The sequence below is a fragment of the Nothoprocta perdicaria genome, unplaced genomic scaffold (assembly GCF_003342845.1).
Source record: "Nothoprocta perdicaria isolate Ctin4 unplaced genomic scaffold, notPer1 scaffold_9, whole genome shotgun sequence".
NCBI classification, from domain to species: domain Eukaryota; kingdom Metazoa; phylum Chordata; class Aves; order Tinamiformes; family Tinamidae; genus Nothoprocta; species Nothoprocta perdicaria.
In genome coordinates, this window is record NW_020456198.1 from 9,146,351 (window position 1) to 9,168,303 (window position 21,953).

At 42.1% G+C, this 21,953-nt stretch overlaps 1 protein-coding gene across 2 annotated transcripts in view; it reads left to right on the forward strand.

The window, feature by feature from the left end:
- Positions 1-6: 6 nt before the first annotated feature.
- The window catches only part of IFT122 (intraflagellar transport 122), a 30,114-nt gene continuing 8,167 nt past the window's right edge, over positions 7-21,953 (forward strand). Inside the window, exons 1-21 of one of the 2 annotated variants that reach the window (XM_026052534.1) lie at positions 7-57; positions 168-234; positions 1,317-1,401; positions 1,882-1,960; positions 2,723-2,799; positions 3,216-3,282; positions 4,061-4,207; positions 4,573-4,737; positions 5,698-5,773; positions 6,085-6,276; positions 6,902-7,040; positions 7,663-7,865; positions 8,330-8,467; positions 9,200-9,364; positions 10,182-10,379; positions 11,072-11,212; positions 13,242-13,295; positions 15,553-15,714; positions 18,427-18,593; positions 19,540-19,711; positions 20,804-20,906. In XM_026052534.1, the coding sequence (XP_025908319.1) occupies positions 17-57; positions 168-234; positions 1,317-1,401; positions 1,882-1,960; positions 2,723-2,799; positions 3,216-3,282; positions 4,061-4,207; positions 4,573-4,737; positions 5,698-5,773; positions 6,085-6,276; positions 6,902-7,040; positions 7,663-7,865; positions 8,330-8,467; positions 9,200-9,364; positions 10,182-10,379; positions 11,072-11,212; positions 13,242-13,295; positions 15,553-15,714; positions 18,427-18,593; positions 19,540-19,711; positions 20,804-20,906 (2,638 nt within the window). In that variant the 5' untranslated portion in view covers positions 7-16. The remainder of the gene's footprint in view (positions 58-167; positions 235-1,316; positions 1,402-1,881; positions 1,961-2,722; positions 2,800-3,215; positions 3,283-4,060; positions 4,208-4,572; positions 4,738-5,697; positions 5,774-6,084; positions 6,277-6,901; positions 7,041-7,662; positions 7,866-8,329; positions 8,468-9,199; positions 9,365-10,181; positions 10,380-11,071; positions 11,213-13,241; positions 13,296-15,552; positions 15,715-18,426; positions 18,594-19,539; positions 19,712-20,803; positions 20,907-21,953) is intronic. The other variant, XM_026052535.1, reaches the window with a different exon arrangement.

Below are 21,953 nucleotides of genomic sequence, written 5' to 3' on the forward strand. Positions count from 1 at the left end.
AGGCGCCGGCGGGGCGATGCGGGCCGCGCTCACCTGGCGCGACAAGGCCGAGCAGTGGTGAGCGCGGCCGCGGCGCTGCGGGCGGGCCGGCCTCCGGCCTCCGGCCTCCGGGCGCACGCGGCCCCGACCCGTAACGCGGCCCGGTTTGGTCTGTTCTGTTTCCGCAGTATCTACGACCTTGCGTTCAAGCCGGACGGCACGCAGTTGATCATAGCGGCCGGGAATAAGCTGCTGGTAGGACTCCCGGTCCGCCGCGCTCGCGCTGTGGGGGCGGAYCCCTCGGCGTTGGTTCCCACGTGTGAACCCACAAAACCCTCTCGTCGCCGTGTGCTTCACGTGCTGTGGCTGCGCAGGCTTTCGACGCTCTCTGACGTTTCTTGCCAGTTTTGTTCTCTGCTTTATCTCCAGGCRTAAAGGCCTTTACGCTCTTTGCCTTATCGTGCCCCTCTTACCCCACCGAGCGCGCCTGAACCCGCTACCCCGCAGACCAGGTTCCCACAGAGACACAGACAAATCCCGCCTTGATACAAGTTCTGTGGAAATCCCGTGAAAGGAGGCGAGAAGCCCCGAGCAGGGGCCCCGCGGGGGCGATGGAGGCCGCGGTGCCCTGTGGAGCCAATGGAGGCCGCGCTGCCCCGCGGGGGGTGATGGAGGCCGCGCTTCCCTGTGGGGGCTGATGGAGGCTGTGCTGCCCCGTGAGGGTGATGGAGGCTGTGCTGCCCCGCGGGGGGTGGTGGGGGCTGCGCTGCCCCACAGGGGACGATGGAGACTGCGCTTCCCTGTGGGGGCTGATGGAGGCCGCGCTGCCCTGCGGGGGGTGATGGAGGCCGCGCTGCCCCGCGGGGACGATGGAGGCCGCGCTGCTCCATGGGGACGATGCAGGCCGTGTGTCCCGCAGCCCCTGCCAGCGGCCGCCCCTCCGCTCGCAGCGCGGCCAGTTCAGCGACGGCCCCTGCCCGCAGCCAGCTGGGCTTGTGAATGACCCCAGGTAGGAAACACCGCCCAGCARAGCAGGCTGGGCGAACCTGCTGTTCGGACCCGTCTTCTGCGCGTGCAGTTTGCTCGCGATCCGTATTCCTTCCGCCCGGGCGCGGGGTGAGAAGCGACACTGCAAGGAAGGGTGCTCGTGCATTTTAAAATGCCCTCTATTGTCTTGTCCTACAGAAATAATAATGTGGCGTGTATGCAGGAAAGCAAGCGCGAAAACAAGTGCATAATCGTGTTTGTGCATGTTTTTGTTTGTTTTACAGTTTTAGCCCTTGCTTCTATAAACTCGTTGGAGGATTGAAGTTTAATATTCATTCTTGTTTATATAGGTATATGATACTTCTGATGGAACCCTAATTCAGCCTTTGAAAGGACATAAGGACACTGTTTACTGTGTGGCTTATGCTAAAGATGGTAAATATCATTTTGGGAGTCTTTGTTATTCCAGTCTGTAAAGCACACAATGTTTTCCCTTTGCTATTGAAAACTGATAAATGTCGTAATCCAGATGTTTTTAGTGATTGCATTTTGAACATCTGTGGTGTGTCCGTGTTGGGTTTGAAGTGCATTGTGGCAGTGCATGCAGAAGGCAGTGCTGCGTTTCCGTGCCCGTGGTTTAAGGCTATGTTTTGGGTTAATGCAGCAGCCGCAGCGCTCCGGGGCTGCAGCGAGGTTTGCGCTGCAGGGCTCAGCCCGGACTGCTCGGAGGGAGAAAGAAAATAAGGAGTTCTGTGTAAATGGGGAAGCGCAGCCGCGCAAAGACACTTGCAGTGTTAGGCCCTTTATCGCTTGAGCCTTGTGAAGTTCAAGAACTTTTTGCTCTCTCTCTGGTTGAGTACTTGAAATGAAAGTGATTCTGAAATTTGTGAGACTTAAATTATATTTAATTCCTAGGCAAGCGGTTTGCATCTGGCTCAGCAGATAAAAGTGTGATAATTTGGACTTCAAAGTTAGAAGGAATTCTGAAATACACGTAAGTGATCCCTCTAGTGATCCCCTTAACTCTGTGCCTCTCAAATGCAGGCTTTGGTTATGAATTTCTGGACTCAAAGAATAAGTGATTTTAGAAAAGGAAGAAGGTTAACTGGGGTCAGAGAAAAGGCTAGCAGGAACAGGGAGGGGAAGGAGGAGAGGAACAAAGTATCTCCAAAGTAGGAAAAGTAATTAAAGGCTTGAAAGAGGGTGCAAAGCCTAGATAAAGGTCTAATGAATTTAGAGGGCTGGCAGAGAGCTGGGAGATATCTGTATAGGTTGAGAGGGGATGAAACAGAATGATTCTGATCTTGTGTAGTAAACGAAATTAATATAATTCTAGTTCAAAGACCAAACTAAAGATAAGGATAGGGGCTTTCCTTTTGGCTTTATTTTATTTGTCATCTCTCAAGCTATGTCTTCAAGTCTGTTTCTGCCTGTGTGCGTATAATTATTGTTGAAGTTGTTATATACAATTGTACTTTGGAATTTGGCCATGACCTTTAATCACATTTCACAAACCACTGTCTACCTACATTTTTAGCTCATCTTGATGAAACATACCAAATTCTCCATTTAACGATGGTTGTTTTTAAAATTTTGTTATTGATCTAGTTTACAGTAATTGCAGATTAATTTGATGTAATATAAGCTCATCTAATTATTTCCGGCATCTGGCAAGCCTTTCGGCTATCTTGCTGAAAGTTAGAAAATGAGATATTTAAGAATGATTTATTGAAATGTGATTGTAACTTTATTTTAGGCATAATGACTCTATACAGTGCGTTTCATACAATCCTCTTACTCATCAGTTGGCGTCCTGCTCTTCCAGTGATTTTGGTATGTCTTCTTCTTACTTTTCCATTAAACCAGTAAATTCTATTAAACAGAAGAGTGAAGCTAACCATGGATAAATACAGTTCTTATTGTGAAGAGATGAGGTTTGAAGATACTGTTACCTGACAAAGGAGCATTGGATGTGTTTTTAACTCACTCAAACACAGTTGCAAAGGGCTGTGTAGTAATATACCATAGATACTGTGACTTTTCCAGAGATGCTTGTTCTATTATATTTAGATGGATTTTATTTCCATTTATTGATGAATACTGTCTATTTAAATAATCCTTCTGGAAGTGACTGAGATATTGATCCCTCTGAAATCCAAAATGAGTTTTCTGTCAATATATGTTTCTAATCTCAGCGCTGATCTGTGCTTGCTTGTAGTTTACTGTGTTTTTTATTTGTTTTGATGAAGGTTTGTGGTCTCCTGAACAGAAGTCAGTCTCCAAACATAAAACTAACAGTAAGATTACCTGCTGTAGGTAAGTTTTAACGATTGCCTGTGTTAGGCTAGTTTCATTGCAAACCTTAATAYGCACGCTTAGAGAAACAAGTTCAAATAAAGTAAACACATACAGAGACAGTAAGCAGGAGGGTGAAGTGGGGCTCTCATAACTTGCTCTTCAGTAGCATTACGTACTTACTGCTGCCTTGCCATTCTCATCTTTATAGTGTTTGAATAGCAATCATACTGTAGTAGCAATCTGACTATTATTTATCAAAAAATATGTTCTTTCTTGTATTGTGCCTTTTGCCTTTCATCTTGGTGGTTTTTGCGGGAGAAGCAGATATTATGGGGAACCTAAGGCAAGGGTACAATGATTTGTGTGAAGTCTCCCTGCTAACTACGGTAGAGACAAGAACAGAAAGGGGGTCCTCTGGTCCTCTGTCCCAGCCTGATGTGTTTTGCTGATCACTGTTTTAAATGTGTTTTTTAAAGCAGTTTGGTCTACTGCCAGCACTGTCATCAAAAAATGTGTGAGCGCACGATACAAGTATCGCAAGCAGATGATAGCTTAGCGTTATTCCTGGTTTTTTTTGTTTGTGTGCATATAATAAAGTGTTCTTGCTATAATGCATGCTGTTGCCATAAATGTGGATTTGGATTCAAAAACAAACTAGAATTACTGGCTATCTCCCAGAACTCCCTCTTAAAACTCTATTTCAGTCTCTTATCCCTGTTTGGGTAGGCTGTACCATCCTACAGTCCTGCTGCTTGTTTTTAGAAGTTTGCTTTTCAACACATGTGTGTTTTATCAGCTGGACAAATGATGGCCAATACCTTGCTTTGGGGATGTTCAACGGCATTGTCAGCATAAGAAATAAAAATGGTGAAGAGAAAGTGAAAATAGAGCGTACAGGGGGTGCTGCTTCTCCAATATGGTCAATTTGTTGGAATCCATCCAGGTAAATAATTTCATTCTTCCCTTTCATCCTTTCACGCTCAACAAATAATCCTTGGTTTATTGATTGTAGAAAGGCTTGACTTTTATCCCCGCTGAAACAAATTATTGGCAACTACATTTTATTTGTGTAGTGTCTATATGTTGGGGGCTGACTTTGCTGATAGTCTTTAATTAATGTAAAAACTGGGAATAAATTTTAGTTGGGTTTCAAGAAACACTCCATTTATGTCTTCTGTTTCTTTTTGGTGGGTTTCTTTTGGACTGGAAGTTGGGGGGGGTGGAAGGGGCAGGGGAGGGGAGTTTATACTTCAATTCAGAAATAATTTTGTCCCAAACTAATATGTGAATAAACAATTAATATTGCAGTAGGTGGGAGAATTTTTGGAATAGAGCAAATGAGGATGAAGAGGAGTCAGTTCACAGCTATTTAGAGGAGTTACCAGTACTGAACTCCAGGCCTGGCAGTAGTCAGTGTAGTGATACAGAGGAAGAGGAGCATGAGGAAGAAGAGAGCCCTAGGGATTCCAACTTGTGAGTGAAAGTTCAAAGGAACCTATATAATTTATGCAAAGTGGTAATTTATAAAAAGAACCAAAGAGAAGGGGTATTATCCAGTTTACAAAAGCAGATGTTCAGAAGTTAGGAAAATCTGAATTAGCAGTTGTCTGTACAACAGTCTGTACAACAGTCTTAATTAACAGTCTTAATCTGTTGTGGTCATTTGTGTTCATTATGGAATAATTCTTAAATATCTGATTGCACGTTATTTTTTTCCCCTCCATAGATGCATGCATCACTCATTGAACAAAGAGAAGGTGGCTGCTTAAACGATTCACTTTTTATTAATGGTGTGGGGTGTTTGTTTTTTAATCTGTTTTGGTTTTGTTGAGCTTGAAGCATTCTTTACAGCAGGAGATTCAGTTACYGTCCTGCTCTCCGTGGGTGAGAGGTGCTGGACAGGCGGCTCCCGGGCTGTGCCCGAGCCGAGCAGGCTGTCAGGCCACCGACAGGCGGCCTTGTCAGCAGCAGGCTGACAAGGCGAGACCTGGGGCCTTTCCTCAGCCTGCTGCTGCTCTCCAGGAGCAAATTTCTTCTTCTTACTAACTCATAACTGTAGTTCTCTCTTGCTCTGCTGTACAGACTTTGTTACAGTGGCTTTGTAGCACTGTAACCAAGACCAGGAGTCAGGCCCGGATGCTTCGTTTGTTTGGGGGATCGTTAGCTTTCGTGTCCCCTCTGTGAGGAGGTGCGTAGCACCCGTGCACACTGTGGAGCGGGGTGCCAAGCTTCACAGGCGTTCCTGTGCCGGGGTGGCTCTTGAAAAGGGTGGTACATGTACCTTGCCATTTAAAGCCACTTTGGGGCACAAAATAAAACCTATGTGAAATATATCCTGCTATTGTGCTACCTAGTTCTACCTTCTAAGAGACTTATGAATTACTCACTGTAAAAATACTGTATAATTTATTTATTTATTTATTTATTTCATAGAGATGAACACAATGATATCTTAGCCGTGGCAGACTGGGGTCAAAAACTTTCCTTTTATCAACTTAGTGGCAAACAGGTACGTTTTGGAATGGCAGGGTGTTTCTGATTCTGTTCTGTCTTTTGCTTAAAAAGCATTTGTGTATTAATGCTTTATTAGCTACATGAAATGTTTCCTGGCCCTGAGATGATTTTTGAGTCTGTTTTCTGATTGTCTTTTCCTGCAACTCATTTCCTTCGTAGCAACTCTAGTTCTTGTATTAAATTTGCAACTTCATAGACTTTTTCAGTGTAATTTACTGGCCCATACAGAACTTCTGTATATTTCTTTCAATCAGTTAATGGGGGAGGATCCTTTTGTTGGTTTTGATCTTTTGTTTTACCTTGTAGATTGGAAAGGACAGAATACTCAATTTTGATCCTTGCTGTGTCAGCTATTTTACTAAAGGAGAATATATTTTACTGGGAGGTTCAGATAAACAAGTTTCCCTCTTCACGAAGGATGGGGTGCGTCTTGGTACCATAGGAGAGCAAAGCAGTTGGGTGTGGACATGCAAAGTTAAACCAGACTCCAACTATGTGGTAAGTAGGTCCATTTTATTGACCTTTTCATAGAGAGTTTGTCATGTAAGGTACATCTATGAATTTCAATCTCTGTTGCCTAGTTTAGTCATCCTTACTGTGGCAGCAAAATCTTAAGGGTTGTTCCGTGAGCTCCTAAAGCTTCCCCTGAAATCAAACATATCCTGAGGAAGTAAGAGTTAGGCTACCAGAAGGCAATACATGAGTGTAACTCCTCCTTGCAGGTGTCAAGGCACTTAATGCATTTAAATAGTTTGTAATAGATTGGCTGTGTATAATTCCATCAAAGAAAGAAAACGTACATATCTGTTTGGGTTTTTAGCATGTACCTTGTGGAAAGTGGGAAAGTGTGTATGATGCAGCTGTGATGCATCCTGTATCGCCTGAGCCATGGTACATTGTTTTTTTCTTTAAGGGGAGATATATATACATGGTCTATAATGAGAACAGTCCTCATTTTGCACTGCTCAGTTCAACAGCAGCTGTAGTGCAAGCAGTGTGTCGTGGTACCAGCCTATACATTATGCAAGGATAAGGAACATAATGCTCATATAAATACTACCAATTTTGCCAATTCTCACCTATCTCTGTCAATGAACTAGAAGTATTTTCTCCTTTTGTTCAGGCAGTTGGATGCCAAGATGGGACAATATCCTTTTAYCAGCTGATTTTCAGCACAGTTCATGGCCTTTATAAAGATAGATATGCTTATAGAGACAACATGACAGATGTTATTGTCCAGCATCTCATCACTGAACAAAAAGGTAATTTTGCACTTCCGATCAAATCAAAGCTTCAATCTCATTAGGTTGGTATATTTTTCCCCCAATTAATACCCATCACAATATTTGGAATATATGTTACATTTGCCAGAGAGATGGCTGTCACATTGACAGTAAAATTGCAGAATCCTCTTGGCAGGATGAAAATGCAGACTTGGATTCTGGAGGATCAGCACTGACAAGCTTAGTGAAAGGTGCAGGGATTTGCAAGGACACTGGGAGGGGCAGCAGCTTTTAAGATAAGGATTTAATCTCTGAGAGTATAAGGTAAAAATACTGTACATCATATTTAGGATTTTTCTCTCTTACTTAACAGCCTCAAGGATTTGTGCTAATATTGTGTCTACATATTATTAATTTCTATGTCAYGGGATCAAGGTATCGCTCCAGAACATACTGTTGACAAATAATGGATGATAAATTGTGATCAGTTCTATGGATAGGAGATTACAGTGATTCAAAACAACAAACATCCTAGCAAGAATCTGCTTTTAAATTTAGAGGTGCTTTTAGGAGGGTTTGATTTTAGTATAGGTCTTTTTCTTTAATCTTTTGTTTTAATTTCAGCCATCACTATGTTATATTTTTTTTTCTTTCTCTCTAGTTAGGATAAAAGGCAGAGAACTTGTAAAGAAAATTGCAATCTACAAAAACAGATTAGCAATCCAGATGCCAGAGAAAATCTTAATTTATGAATTATACTCAGATGATTCTTCAGACATGTATTATCGAGTGAAAGAAAAAATAGTAAAGAAATTTGAATGCAATTTGCTGGTTGTGTGTTCAGCTCACATTATTTTATGCCAGGTATGTACTTTTTTAAAGACAATTAACTTGAAGACAGTTATCCAGGAAGCTGGTAAAATAAGATTAGTACCATGAAAAAAAAAATATTGCTACTAGGCAATGTGACATGTAGTGTGTTGTAATCTGAGGGTCCCATGTGCTGTTAAGCAGTAGCGCTGGCCTTGCACATGGGACTCTATCTCAGTGAAATTCTAGAGAATTTCATACATTCCTCCCCAGTCCAGCAATATAGGGAATTTATTTATTTATTTATTTATTGTATGGGGCAGGGAGGAGAAAGAGCGAGGGAGGACTGCTAGAAAAAAGTGTTCACATTTTTAGTACTGAATAGCTAAGACTTTTGACTTTCTCATTCTTATGTGCAAAAGTAGCAGACACATTAGCATAGATATAAATACAGCATATCAGAGGAGAAACAGTTTTCTTTATACCACCATGCAATATGTTGTAAATTATGTCCTCAGGAGAAAAGATTACAGTGCCTCTCATTTAGTGGCATTAAAGAACGAGAATGGCTGATGGAATCGCTTATTCGTTACATTAAAGTAATTGGAGGACCTCCAGGAAGAGAAGGTCTCTTAGTTGGTCTAAAGAATGGTCAGGTAATGCATTATATCTGGTATATATTTTTGAATGCAAATAGAATCTGGTTTATGCTCTTTGGAGGAGAACTTAGAAGCAGCATATTCATATACAACCAAGAATATTATTTGGCTGAGTCTCATCTTGTTCTTAAAAAATAGTTGCTTCCGTGCTTCGTGTTCAATGGTTACAAGATTCAGACAGGCATGTTTGACCTGGTCTTAAGTCTGTGTGTTATTAGGAACAGCTGGCAGAAGTGGAGTTGTTGGTAAGCTGAGAGAACGTTTGGCTTCCCAGAGGGGTGTGGGGGGTGTGCTTGGTGACCACTTGGGAAGCCCTGCATGCTTTAGAGGTGACATCCGTCTCTTCCACAAGCCAATTAGCTGAGAATTGCAAACTGAAACCTAGAGGTGAATGATATAGAAAACAGGATGAGGAAAGAATTAGAGATCCCTTCCCTTCTGTATATATCGTATGCATTCCCAACATATTGTATTTATATAATTGTTCAGCAAGGGGAACGCTACTAAAGACAGTATGTATGACATATGTTTTATTTGTATGGGCTTGAAACTGGAATATGTAGAAGCAAGCTCTGTCAAAATATCTCAAACTGAAAGCATTCCCTCTAATTTTATTTCCTAGTACAGTTGCAGTCATATATTTTCAGTAGCACTAGAGTTGGCACCTGCTGTGCAATTTCTGGTTTTAGGGAACTTTCATGGGCTGACTTTGATTTCATATATCTCCAGATCTTGAAGATATTTGTCGATAATGTCTTTGCAATCGTCCTATTGAAGCAAGCCACAGCTGTGCGCTGTCTGGATATGAGTGCATCTCGAAACAAGCTGGCAGTGGTTGATGAAAATGATACCTGCTTAGTATATGATATTCATACCAAAGAGTTGTTGTTTCAGGTAAAATTCCAAGTCTTATTATTTTTAAAAGCATAGAATATTGCAAGAAATAGTGGTATACAGAAATTCATACAGTTGCCATTAATGGGACAGTGTAGGATTTAATTGTGATCTATTTCTCCATCATAACTACCCTTCTGGAGAAAGTAGATGATGAATTATGCAGGAGGTGTGGAAGACCAACAGCTGCTAAGAAGTACTTAAAAATGTGACCTTTTCAGGTTAATTTGGAACTGTCCCAGTTCCCTTTGAAGTATTAAAGTTAATGAGTGGTTTAGCTTTTTCATCAGTAAGAACAGAATTAAAGCTTAAACTTTTGTCCCTCGTTTATTCCCAGACTATAAAATGAATTGCCTTACTGGCAATTTAACAGTCACTCTAAGGATTCATCCCTTCATGTTGGTGAAATGTTTTCAGAGAACATGGGATAGAAAGTATAAAGTGCTACAAAGATACGATCTATAACTTTCAYTCTGTGACAGACAGAAGAAGTATTAATTAAATGTGACAGCTAGCCAGCAGTGTTTTATTGTGGAATATTGTATATCCTGCAGTCTGTGTATTCTGTTCGTGATCTGTACTCTCAACAAAGGAAAGACAACTATAACTGCTTATTGAAATGCAAAATATGTCCTGTAGATCTGCTTAGCAGTATACTAGTCTTTAGAATATTGCAAATGAAAGTGGGTTCGTGTGTGTCTGCACATGTATATACCCAGGCTCTGCAACATGTCAGATGTTCTAGCTGAAAGACAAGCTTCTTGGGAAAGGAGGTGTGATTGCATCTGTTGTAACCACCCGTTATTKTGCTCATTAGGAACCCAATGCTAATAGCGTGGCGTGGAACGCGCAGTGTGAGGATATGCTCTGCTTTTCTGGAGGGGGTTACCTCAATATCAAAGCTAGTAACTTCCCTGTCCATCAGCAAAAACTTCAAGGCTTTGTTGTGGGATACAACGGCTCCAAAATCTTCTGTCTTCATGTTTTTTCAATGTCAGCTGTTGAAGTTCCCCAGGTAATCCTTTAATCTCATTAAGCCATCCATGCTTTACATTTAATAAACATCAATGTTTAAGAAATGAAGAGGCTTTTCTGAAAGTTACCAGTATTCCATTCTATTAACTGAATGATTGCAGTTCAGGCTTCTCTCATCGCCCCTGAAGTTATCCTTCATGGTTTTTTTTTTAATTAATCTGTTTTTTTTTTTTCTTTTCTTTTTTTGCTGCTGCTGATCGTTGGTTCTGTTTCTCCTTTAAAATCAAAGCTGTGATATAGTTCCATTATTATCTCTTCCCGTATTTTTTTTTTCTGTGTAGCTTCCTTGGGTTGTCATTTCATTTTTCCGATGAGTACATCAGTTACTGTCTTATTGTTGGTTTCTCGAGACATGTTTAGGCAACATTTAAGCAATATGTTTTAGTCTGAATGTCTAGTGCATGTACAGGCTGCTTGAAGTTCTTTCCATACTGCAGAAAAGATGGCAATGGAAGAGGTGAAAAGAGTCCAAGATACAGCTTGTATAAAAATATACAACTATATTCTCCAGAATATTATTCTGTTTGTAATACTAAAGTGTATGTTCTYTGATGATGATTGGGATTAGAACTCTTTTTTATGTATTTATTTTTCTCTTCAGTGTAGCTAAATAATTTCACTAATATATATCAGTATTATGCTTCCTGATGAACATTTTTATTAAATCCTCAGTCTGCCCCGATGTACCAATATCTGGAGCGGAAAATGTTTCGGGAAGCCTATCAAATAGCGTGTCTGGGAGTAACCGACGCCGACTGGCGAGAGCTGGCCATGGAAGCTYTGGAAGGGCTGGAGTTCGAAACTGCTAAAAAGGTAAAGCACCTCTCCACGTACACCGCAGAAAGGCTGTAATTCCTTTGTTCTTCTGCTGGACTGCGGAGTGGTGATCTTGCGTTAAGAGCTTGCTCAGGCTGAGCTCGTGCGGTAGCCTAGACACCAAGGGAAACACTGGTCTGTGGTACGTGCACGAGCTTATGGGGAGACCCCGGTGGAAGGAGGAAAGTAGGAGTTCCCTCCTGAAGCCTCGCTCTGAATCAAAGCCCCTTGGCCATGGGGGAAGCCAAGGACGGGGCCCTCGGTGGCGGGGGGCGCCCAAGGCCGGGTCCCTCCATCGCGGGGTCCAAGGACGGCCCGTCGCTCGCCCTGGCAGAGGCTGGCGGGCCGGGCGCGGCGGGCGGCGGTAGCGGCCGCCAGGCGGCACCAGAGCCCTTCGCAGGCGGCCCCGCTCGCGCTGCGGGCGCCGCGGCCGCGGTCCCGCGCGGGGGCAGCCCCTGGCGGCGCCGGGGCGGCCCTTGGCGGGGAGTCTGGCGGGATGGCCGCGCCACCGGGCCCTGCCCGCGGGAGGGCAGTTCCAGCGGCCGCGGGAGAGCGCTTCCAGCGGCCACGCTGCCCGGGTCACAGGGCCCTGCCCACGGGAGAGCGTTTCCAACGGCTCCGGGAGAGCGTTTCCAACGGCYGCGCTGCCCRTGGCTGCACTCCCAGCAGCGGCGGTCCCCGTGGCGCAGCGCCCTGCCCGTAGCCGTAGTGCCCAGGCACTTCCAGCGGCCACGCTGCCCGGGACACAGGGCCCTGCCCACGGGAGAGCGTTTCCAACGGCTCCGGGAGAGCGTTTCCAACGGCCGCGCTGCCCGCGSCGGCACTCCCAGCGGCCGCGCTCCCCGTGGCGCAGCGCCCTGCCCGCCGCGGCGCTCCCCTGGCACAGCGCGCTTCCCGTTGCCTCTTGCTGCGTTTCAGTGAATAGGAGAGGTCAAACCAAGTCCAACGTCATAAATACTGCATGGAGGACAAAACGATCTAAAAATACGCGGGGAATGGCCTGCAATGGGAGGCATCCTTTACAAAACAATATTTTTATTTATTTATATTTAGGAAATTAAATATGGATTTTTTTGTTTGTTTGTTTTTATAGTGGCATCAGAATAATCCCTTCCAGTTTCATAGATGGCTTTATGTAAATAGATACTCTTAAAGAAGTTTTCTTGTGCCTCCTTGGCATTTTTAAGTAGTGTCCTCTTAGAATTAGAGCAGATTAATTGGAACAAAAGCAGCTTCTTGACATTAAAGRCTCTTGTAGTTCCTAGTCTGATCTGCTGTAAGCAGAATATTCGGTGCCCTCCTGAGCTTGAGTTTGCTTAGAATCATGAATGTACTGCCCAAAGAGTTAAATTTCTATTTTTTTGATACATATCTAGAATAAGCACTAAGCTGTGCAAACTTGCACATCGTTTTGCCACTTGGGACTTTGGGTTGTACGTTTATCTCTGTTTGCAAAACATATTACGCTGTCTCACTGTTCTTTTGCCTTATTCCTCCCTTMCTTCTCTCTGGACTAATTCTGTGATGAATTTTTCAAAACAACATAAAAAAGCTATAAGCATCTTCACTATGCTTCATCAGTACAGTCATTTATGTGTTCTACCTTGTAATATTTCCTTAAATTCGTTCATGTGTGTCATACCTCATGGTTAAAATGTAAAGGATGTAAAATAACTGGGATGAAAGTATGTAATATTTTTAATGGCATTTTGCATTCCTTGGAGGACTGACATACATATGCCTGTGAGTCCCTGTGCTGTTTGCTTTCAGTGATAAACTGTTTGGATTGTACCRTTGTGTTACTTTTTGGAATGCTTGGGGACCTCACTTGTAGTCAGAACTCAGTAGGTTAGGGCCTGCACAAGCATAAAACCAACGTATTTYTGTCTGTCCTCCTTGCATGAAGATAAACGTGGTGTTTGCTTGTCTATCTCATTCATCCTTCTACAGCTTGACTTCTGTTTAACAAAATTGTGCTGACTTGTGGGCTTTTGAAGTTAATTCCATTTGTTTCTCTTTTCAATAGGCATTTACCAGAGTACGAGACCTTAGATACTTAGAATTGATCAGCAGCATTGAGGTAAGAGGGCACTGGAGACAGCATCAGGTCTAAGAGCATCCGTCACAGTAAACTCAGTACTGAAACTTATGGGGAAAGGTGGGCCTGGGGGCAGTGAACTGTATGAAACTTAGGAACCTTTAGAAAAACTGGAAAAATCTTCAATATTCAATTAATAGTTGGTAAAATGCTGCTGCAGTAATGCAGCTTACTACAGAATACTTTATAAACATGAGTTAATTAAGCCTTTCCCTACCCCCTGGAGGTAGGTAATTACTATTATCTTCTTTTCGCAGAGACAGAAACAGGCCCAGAGAAATAAAATGACAAATTCAGGATCTCATGACAAGTCAGTGACAAGTGGAAACAGCATTTGGGTTTCCTTACTTCCATGCTGTGCTCTAATCGCTAGCTCTCATTCTTTTCACACTTGATAAAATTTCGTTAGACAATGCTGTCTGTCATAAGTACGTTAGAAGACATGCCATCGCTTGTACTTCCACAAAGACCACACGGCCATACTTCGTTTGAAGATCTGGGCTGAGATGGCCAGGGGATTCTGCTTTCACATGCTAATTGCGTTTATACCATCTCTTAAAAATACAATCCTTGTCTCCCATTTTTCAGAGCCGTTCTGGTTCTGTCAAAATGCCAGGCAGCTATTGGTTGTGGTTAACTTTTCTTGGTGTCTAAATAGGATGAAGCTTTGGAGTGGGAATCACTTATTTAAAGGCAGATACACAGATAATAGCATTCTCTTGCCAGTGGTAACTTTTCTACATGTATTTTTCCACATCTGTCTCTACCGAGGATATGCTGGTATTGCCATATTCTGTTGAATCAGAAGGATTCATTCCCTTTCTAAATGGACATAAACTTATTTTCAGACTTCTTGAAAAGCTCCTGAGTGGTCTACATCACTGATTAGTCTTTCTTGTGGCATATTGGATTCTTTTTTAGGCTTGTAAGGGTGTAACTAGGCGCACATATGCCGTTAATATGACAGATTCTTCCTAGTAATGACACATTTCTTTAACTGATGACAGTAGAAACGCAACTTCCAGGTCTCTAAATCTGTCAAATTTCTGTGAAATCTTCCCAAAATGGTATTAAAAAATCTTCTGAAAATTCTTTACCAAGTTTTCTGAAGAAGGAACTTTTAATATTAGCCTGATAAGCATCATTCTGATGAGTGCCAGTGCCCAGAAGGACTGTTGGCTGCATTCCCTGTGCCAGCAGCAGTTTGCACTTGCATACATGGGGAACGGCCCCGATCCCCACGTCGCTGGCTTCTGAATCTCACTGCAGAGCTTGGCTCACAGCAGCTTGCTTGTGTGTCCAAATTGTCTGCTGGTTCCATGAGTTTTTTCTCTTCTGCTTTTGTCTAGTGTGATATATTGACATACACTTAATTAATGAAATACTGCATCAAACCTGGCCTAGAGTTTCAATATAAATGCATTTTTATAGTGCTTATGAAGGCAGTTACTATAATATAGGAATTGAATCTTTAATTAAGAAATCAGAAGGTTCAACAGGGGGATATTACAGTTGGGAGCACCAGTAAAATAATAAATCTTAGGCAAAGCTCCAATGATTTGCCCCAGATTCTCTATGTTCACCAGCACCTTTCAGATTTGGTAGTGTAAACTCTTTCAAGACGACCTCTTGGTGACTGTGCGCGTGGGCAACGTCCCCAGTGTGCCAAGCTGCCACTGCAGCGAGCAGCACAGCACGGGCAGGCGCCCTGGGGGCGGCCGCTGCCTGCCCRGAGTCACCAGCTCGTGTCTGTGGGGACAGCGCTGGGGACACTGTTTGCACTCAGTGGCACATTACCGTGCTTCTGAGTCTGCTTATTGGTAGCAATTTCTCATGCCTGTTTTCCCCCGTACCCACCCACACATTGTTAATTTAGCCAAATTACATGCTACTGAGTTCTGCGGGAGAAAATAAGGAACCCATCAGATGCCTATTTTAAAATAACATAGCATAATGATAGCATGTGTTGATTTTTTCCGTATGAAATCAAAAGAAGTGATTTTTCATCACTTAGTTCCATAGTGACATTTAATTTTGGTCTTCCTAGTTTAAATTAAGAAAGAATGTAATCCTTTAATTATAAATTCATCAGAAATATAGGAGAGACATGATTATCATCTTATTAACATTTTTTTTATTAATAGTTAAAATACAAGCCTGAGAAACTAATATTTCAGTGGCTGTTTCTGAACTGTGTGCTGCTCAGTTGCAATACCCACGTGCCTCCTTTCCTGGCTAGGAGCGGAAGAAGCACGGCGAGAGCAACAATGACCTGTTCCTGGCGGATGTTTATGCCTACCAGGGCAAATTTCATGAAGCAGCTAAATTGTACAAAAAGAGTGGACATGAGAACCTGGCCCTCGATATGTACTCTGATTTACGCATGTTTGACTATGCAAAGGTAATGTTTCATAACTTTGTATTTAAACCCATAAATATTAAAATAGTAGTAATAATGCACCTGTAAATGTTTTAAAGTACAAAAGGCTGGGGAAAATGTGGCTTTGCACTTACCAGTATTTTCTCAGGTTATAGATGGGGACAAAACAAGCATCTTCTGTATGTGTCTATATGTAATAGTAGCTGTTTTCTTCATAGTCATAGTTTTGGAGGTACTTTGCTTTCCGTCTTCTCAAACATATCTGTGGAGTCGTAGCTTTTAAGTGGATTTTTATTTTGTTTTTTTGATGGATACCACCAAGGGTGACTTTTTTATTATGATTATATGGTTTTGTCTGTGGTAATTTTCTTTATTAAAAACAGCAAGTSTAGGATTTGTGTCTGCTTCTACCTCATTATATTGCTCAGGAGCTCCCCTTCATATTTTTGTCTCCCAAAGATAATGGCTTAATACACATGCAAAGTGGAGGTGAGTGCATTGTGTATTTTGTATTATAAAAAAAAAAAATCTTTCAGAGTTTGAACTTAGACAAGCATTTGAGTCATTTCTTATTAATGTACTTTACAAAGTATATAATATACTAATCTGGTATATTTTTGTTTATCAGAGTTTGCTTCCAGAGATTAGTTATGACATTTATTAAACTATTCCTATATAGAAATAAATGGAATAGTTTTTGGAAGTAGCATTTTTATATGGTGATAGGAAAGGATTATTTGGCTTTTAACTCTTCTATAGTGTTTTCTTATCAAAATCCCTGAGAAGGCGTGCGCTGCTTAGTCTCGCTCATCATGCAGCAGAGCCTCGTCCTGTGCGATACAGGACAAAGCCTTTGCCGTAGCGTGCAGATAAACTGGTCTGGCGTAGATTGCACAAATTCTGCTACRGATAAATCTTTATTCCAAGCCTGTAGTATAAATGCTTTGGAAGTTTCCTCTGTCACCGTTTCTGTCTTACGTGTCTTGGTTAGCTTCAGTGTTTTGATTCATCTCAAACCTAAATTTAATTCGTGGATGAAAATCCCATCCGTCATCCTTTTGATTCCCAGCAGTAGTTGTATCTATATTTAACTGGCAGAGTAAAAGGTTCTGTGGCCTCTCTCCCCGGGAGTAACTCCGTGCAGAGGAAATGAAAGGTGCTTAATAGCATCTGAAGGAAGCTGCTTGTGCAGGACACACGCGGGACGAGGAGGAGGGATGTGAATATGAAACTCCCTTGCTTGCCAGGCATTCTTCTGAGGCAAGTTAGGTTTTGTTTGTTTGATTTAAATACTGCCAGAATTAAGCAAAGAGACCCTTTCAGAAGCTCATAGCTTGTGGTTGAGCTTGACCTTGATTGGCTCCAACCGGGGAGTCCAGACTAGAGGCAGAGGTTGGGAAGACTTCTGATATGCGACCACAGACTTGTTATCACTACCAGTGCGCTTTAAGAGCTGGTTTTTCGTGTTTTTTTTTTTTTTTTTTTTTTTTTAAATGCCAGCTTATTTTTGATGAGCTGAGCTAGAAATAAAAGTGGTATCAAAGATGCTGTTTGACTCAATTCTCTAGCCTCATTCAAAGAACATCAAGTCATTTATCATCGCTAATCATAGTTACTCAGAATTAGGGCTGTGCTGGAGTAGATAATGCTAGTGCAAAGCCCTGTGTGCAGCTCTCTACCTACCGAGTGCTTTTGCATCAGGGCAAGTGGTGAGTGTTGAATGTGGCAGTGACACAGTTGTTTTGTGGAGCTTGCTAGGGTCTTTTTTTTCTCTTCACTTTGGTAATTTGAATCAAAATTGGATATAAATGATGAGGATGGAGTACTCTTTTTATTCCCTTTCTCTTGTCACTTTTTTTTTTTGTGGTTTCAGAAGATATTAAGGTATTTTTCATTTCAGAAGGCTATTTAAATGGACAGTAGTCTCTTCTGTTAACAGCAAAACTGCCCTTAATCCATCTTTCAGTGTTGAAGTACTTTTTATCTGTCTCAGAATGTCACCATATGTGAACCATATGGTGCCAAGGCTTCAGCATTGGCAGAGTAAGTCTGAACAAACGATCATAAATATTTCCAAAATGCTCACCATTGTAGCATCCAGACTCGGTGTTTGTATTGTTGGCAGAAATCTGACCAAAATCTGTAATTGGAGTCCTGCTCGCTTCTGAGCAACTGTTACTTTGTCCTTATGAAACAACTTCTTTGATATGAAACAACTTCTTTGATATATCATAACATAATCATCAAATGCATTTGCAGAAAATGAGATTTCAGACTTTTATGGATTTGGGACTGGATATCCTGACGCTAATATGTGATTAAGTGGATGTAATGCTGTTAACTCAGGAGAGGGCAGGTTTGTCTTTAAGAATGAAGCAGTGCTTTCTTGGCTTGCTTTGAATATTCGAATTGGTGTATTAAAGTTTTTGAGTGATACTTTTTTGTGTTGGAAGGTCATGGTCTTGGAGAGCGTGCACAAATCGTGGCTTGCATCCACATACAGTAACTAGGATCAGCAGTGTGAGCTTTCCAGGTTATCAAATGGGGCCATACGTGTTACCTCCGACCTATCTGTATCATTCTTCTCCTGGCCTTCCTAGAATCTCTCAGTCTTTCCTCGTAGGGCAGATGTTCCAGACCCCTGATTGTCTTTGTTTTTGTGCTTTACAGTTTGGAATATAATAGTGTTTATAGCCAGAAGGTAACACAGAATGCTCTCTTGTGCTATTTCAGGATTTTCTGGGGTCTGGGGACCCTAAAGATACAAAGATGCTAATCAAAAAGCAAGCGGATTGGGCCAAGAACATCAACGAACCCAAAGCAGCAGTGGAGATGTACCTGTCTGCTGGCGAGCACATGAAGGCCATAGAAATCAGCGGAGACCATGGCTGGGTGGATATGTAGGTGTTGGTTCTATCATGGAGATAACGTAGGGCATAACAAACACTCCAACGAATCTGTGTAATTTTAAGTAAAACAAAGCTTGACTGATATGTTTCTTCATTTGTGTCAAATTGAGTGGAGCTATAGTTGAACCACTTAACACAATAAAAATATTTTAAAATATTTTTTAAAACAAAAGAACATATCAAAATGTTCAAAATATTTTAAAAATATCTTTAAATATTGTAAAGTATTAAAATATTTTTGAATATTTGTTTTAAAATAAAAAATATTTATAAAGGGTAAGATTTTAAAAATATTTTAAATGTGTTATAAAAATGATCAAAATGGATAAGAATGGTTTTATCTGTAATATGAGACTGTCTTCTAAAATATGCATATCTTAAGCTTCTCAGAGTAATCATCGCACCAGTGCTTATATGTGGCAGTCTATTTCTGTGGTTTAAGCCGTTAAAGGATATTAATTAAGCAGGTAGAGAAGTTGTCCGGGACACAGAACTCCTAGAAAGAATTTCTGGAGCGCTTCCTGCCTCCAGTTCTGCTCAGCCGTAACTTCTGCTTTGAGTTTTGCTGAGTTGCTAAAAAGGCTCAGATCCCTGCCTCTGGTTTGCCGTTTGCYGGGTAGGGTAGCATTTATTCAAGGAGCCTTTGTAGGTCAGGGTGGAGCAGCGTGGCCGTGGCCGTGCAGGAGCTGCTCGCCCTCCCGCTGCGGCCGCAGCAAGCCTGCTGGAGCCGCACGCGCTGCAGCGGGTAGGGGCAGCCCTGGCCTTTGTAAAACCAGAGAAAAAGCTTGGAATGGTTACTGAGAGCTGCTCAAAGTGTGCRGCATGACGCTATATTGTGATAATTACCAAATAGTAACTGTTTAAAAGTGAAGAGTTGCTAAATAATTCAAAGCTAAAAGGCAGAACTTAAAACATCTTTTTGCGTGTGTGTGTCTAGGTTAATTGAAATTGCTCGAAAACTGGATAAAGCTGAGCGTGAGCCTTTGTCAAAATGCGCCTTCTATTTTAAGAAACTTGATAACCCTGGGTATGCAGCAGAAACCTACATGAAGGTTGGTGACCTGAAAGCGCTGATCGATCTCCACGTGGAGACTCATCGCTGGGAAGAGGTGAGTGTGCCTCTGGTTCCCAGCTGTCTTTAAAATCACTAATAGTTGTTGTCTGTGACTGCAAGAGAGGGAGACAAATGTCTGGCTCGTCTGCTACTTCTAGTCCAGATACTGAGGTCTGATGAGGCTGATCTGCCCTGCTCCTCCTGCAGTGAATGGCAAGGCAGGGACACAGGCTTCTCCAGAATGTGATGCTGAGGTTTTATTTAATTATTTATTTATTTAAGTATCCTGGTTGAGCCTGTCTTGGTCTCACCTGTATTTCTTCTTGAGTTAGGTGGCCTGATGCTTGTGAAAATCAATGGGATGCTTCTAGCCCGCAAGAACAATAAATTATATCATGAGAGCTTGTTATGAACTGCATTGTTTTCATAATATGGATAAGCTGCCTGAGTGAGAATACCCTATGCACAGTTTAGATCTGTTGAATGTGTGTTGTGTTAGCGYGGACTCCTCCCTGTAATTGGATTTGGGCTTATGATTAGGCAAAGCTCTGCTTACTTCACTTTCTTTTTTCTTCCTTTGGTGCACGTGGGTCTGCCAGCACCATCCCATTTCACGGCTGGGCTCGCTGCAGTTCTGTTCCTGTTCCTTCACGTTAAGTTAGGCTCAGTGTAGGCTGTTGAGATAACATTTTCAAAGTGCCACAGGCCTGAAGACCCCCCCTTCCCTCCCCCCACACACCTCAGATTTTGTGGATGTTTTGGAAAATTACAGATTCAGTCCTGTCTTGATGGGGTAGTGAGTACAGGGAGCTGAGCTAGGCTGCCTTTGTAATGCTGCTTCAGTTTCTTTACATTATAGGTTTGGAAATATTTTTGTCTTTTGCTGTGAAATGTACTAAATTGCCTAGATAACGCGCTCAGGCTTCCCTGATTCAGAAAATGGACTGTTAACTAGACTTCACTTTTTTCTTTTATTCTTGATTGCTTTTTTTAAGACATTAGTTTAATATTTATTGGAGAAAATATGAACTGTAATCTTTATTTTGCTTATATATTTTTATTGCAAATTGATCTTATGGAATATGCTAAAGCCTTTAACTGTTTAAATAGGGCAGTATTCTAGAAATATATTTATTCTGTGCTTCAGGCCTTTGCATTGACTGAAAAGCATCCTGAATTCAAAGATGATGTTTATGTCCCTTATGCTCAGTGGCTAGCAGAGAACGATAGATTTGAAGAAGCACAAAAAGGTAAGAGTGCAGATTACTGCGCGCTCGAATGTGCTCAGTACTTTTCCAGTACAGAACGTGCAGTCTTTGCCCTGCAGAGTTTTAAATCGGAGAAATGCAAAAATAAATAGAAGATGTGCCAGTGGTAAGAGAGTGAATGGAGGYCTCCTTGCTTCATAAGAAAATATGTTAGACTTAAAAAAATGTGCTCTTTATGTGTAATTTCAGATTTTTTGTCTTGGTGCATATCTAAGTATGACACGTGGCAACTATTTGGCATGTTGTATGAACTGCATTTTTTACTGATATTTTCATCAGAATAGGGTTCAAAACACAGTAGGCACCTTACAGACCTGAGTGGAAAGCCTATTTTCCCTTGTACTTAGGTAACACTAGAATTTTCACCTTTGTTTAAGAATTTTGTGGGTTTTGTTAGGCTCTCTATCTGTGAAAAGGACTCTCAACCTTCCATTATGTGTACAGGCTTCCCAGTTTTATTCATAAGCTGTTCCAGGGTTGTGGGGAGGTAGCAGCAAACTCCATGCGGAGCCAGTGCATTCCCAGTGCATCAGTTTTTCTCAGGTGCAGCTCCATGTGACAGTTACATCTGCTGTTTCCAGAGCCAGCTCYGAGCTAAGAGTCTGGCTGCATTTGCTTGCAAGAGCCAAGCCAGTAGGCAGGCCAGCCACGAGCTCTCTGCACCAGAGTAGCTGTGTCCCTGCGCCAGGGCTTTGAGCATCTGCTGCTAGGGCAGCCTGGTGGCTCGCACCGAGCAGTGCGAATGCAGGGACCTGGGAAGGGCATCCGAGCTTGTTCCTGCGGCTCGCTGAGCCGGAGGCTCCTGGAGCTGGGTGGGAACTTCCTTCCCGCTGAGCTGGCAACGCTGGGAGGCTGTTGTGCTGCCTCTTTTTTATCTTACTTTCCTTTATACTCTGCAGACTGTTTGTCAAATGCATATTTACCAACTGGGAATTCAGGTTTTAACTTTATATTGATTTCTGAGCATCAAAGACAGGCTGTTAATAAATGATAGAACGCTCAACATGGCAATCCAGAGGGTTACAATTC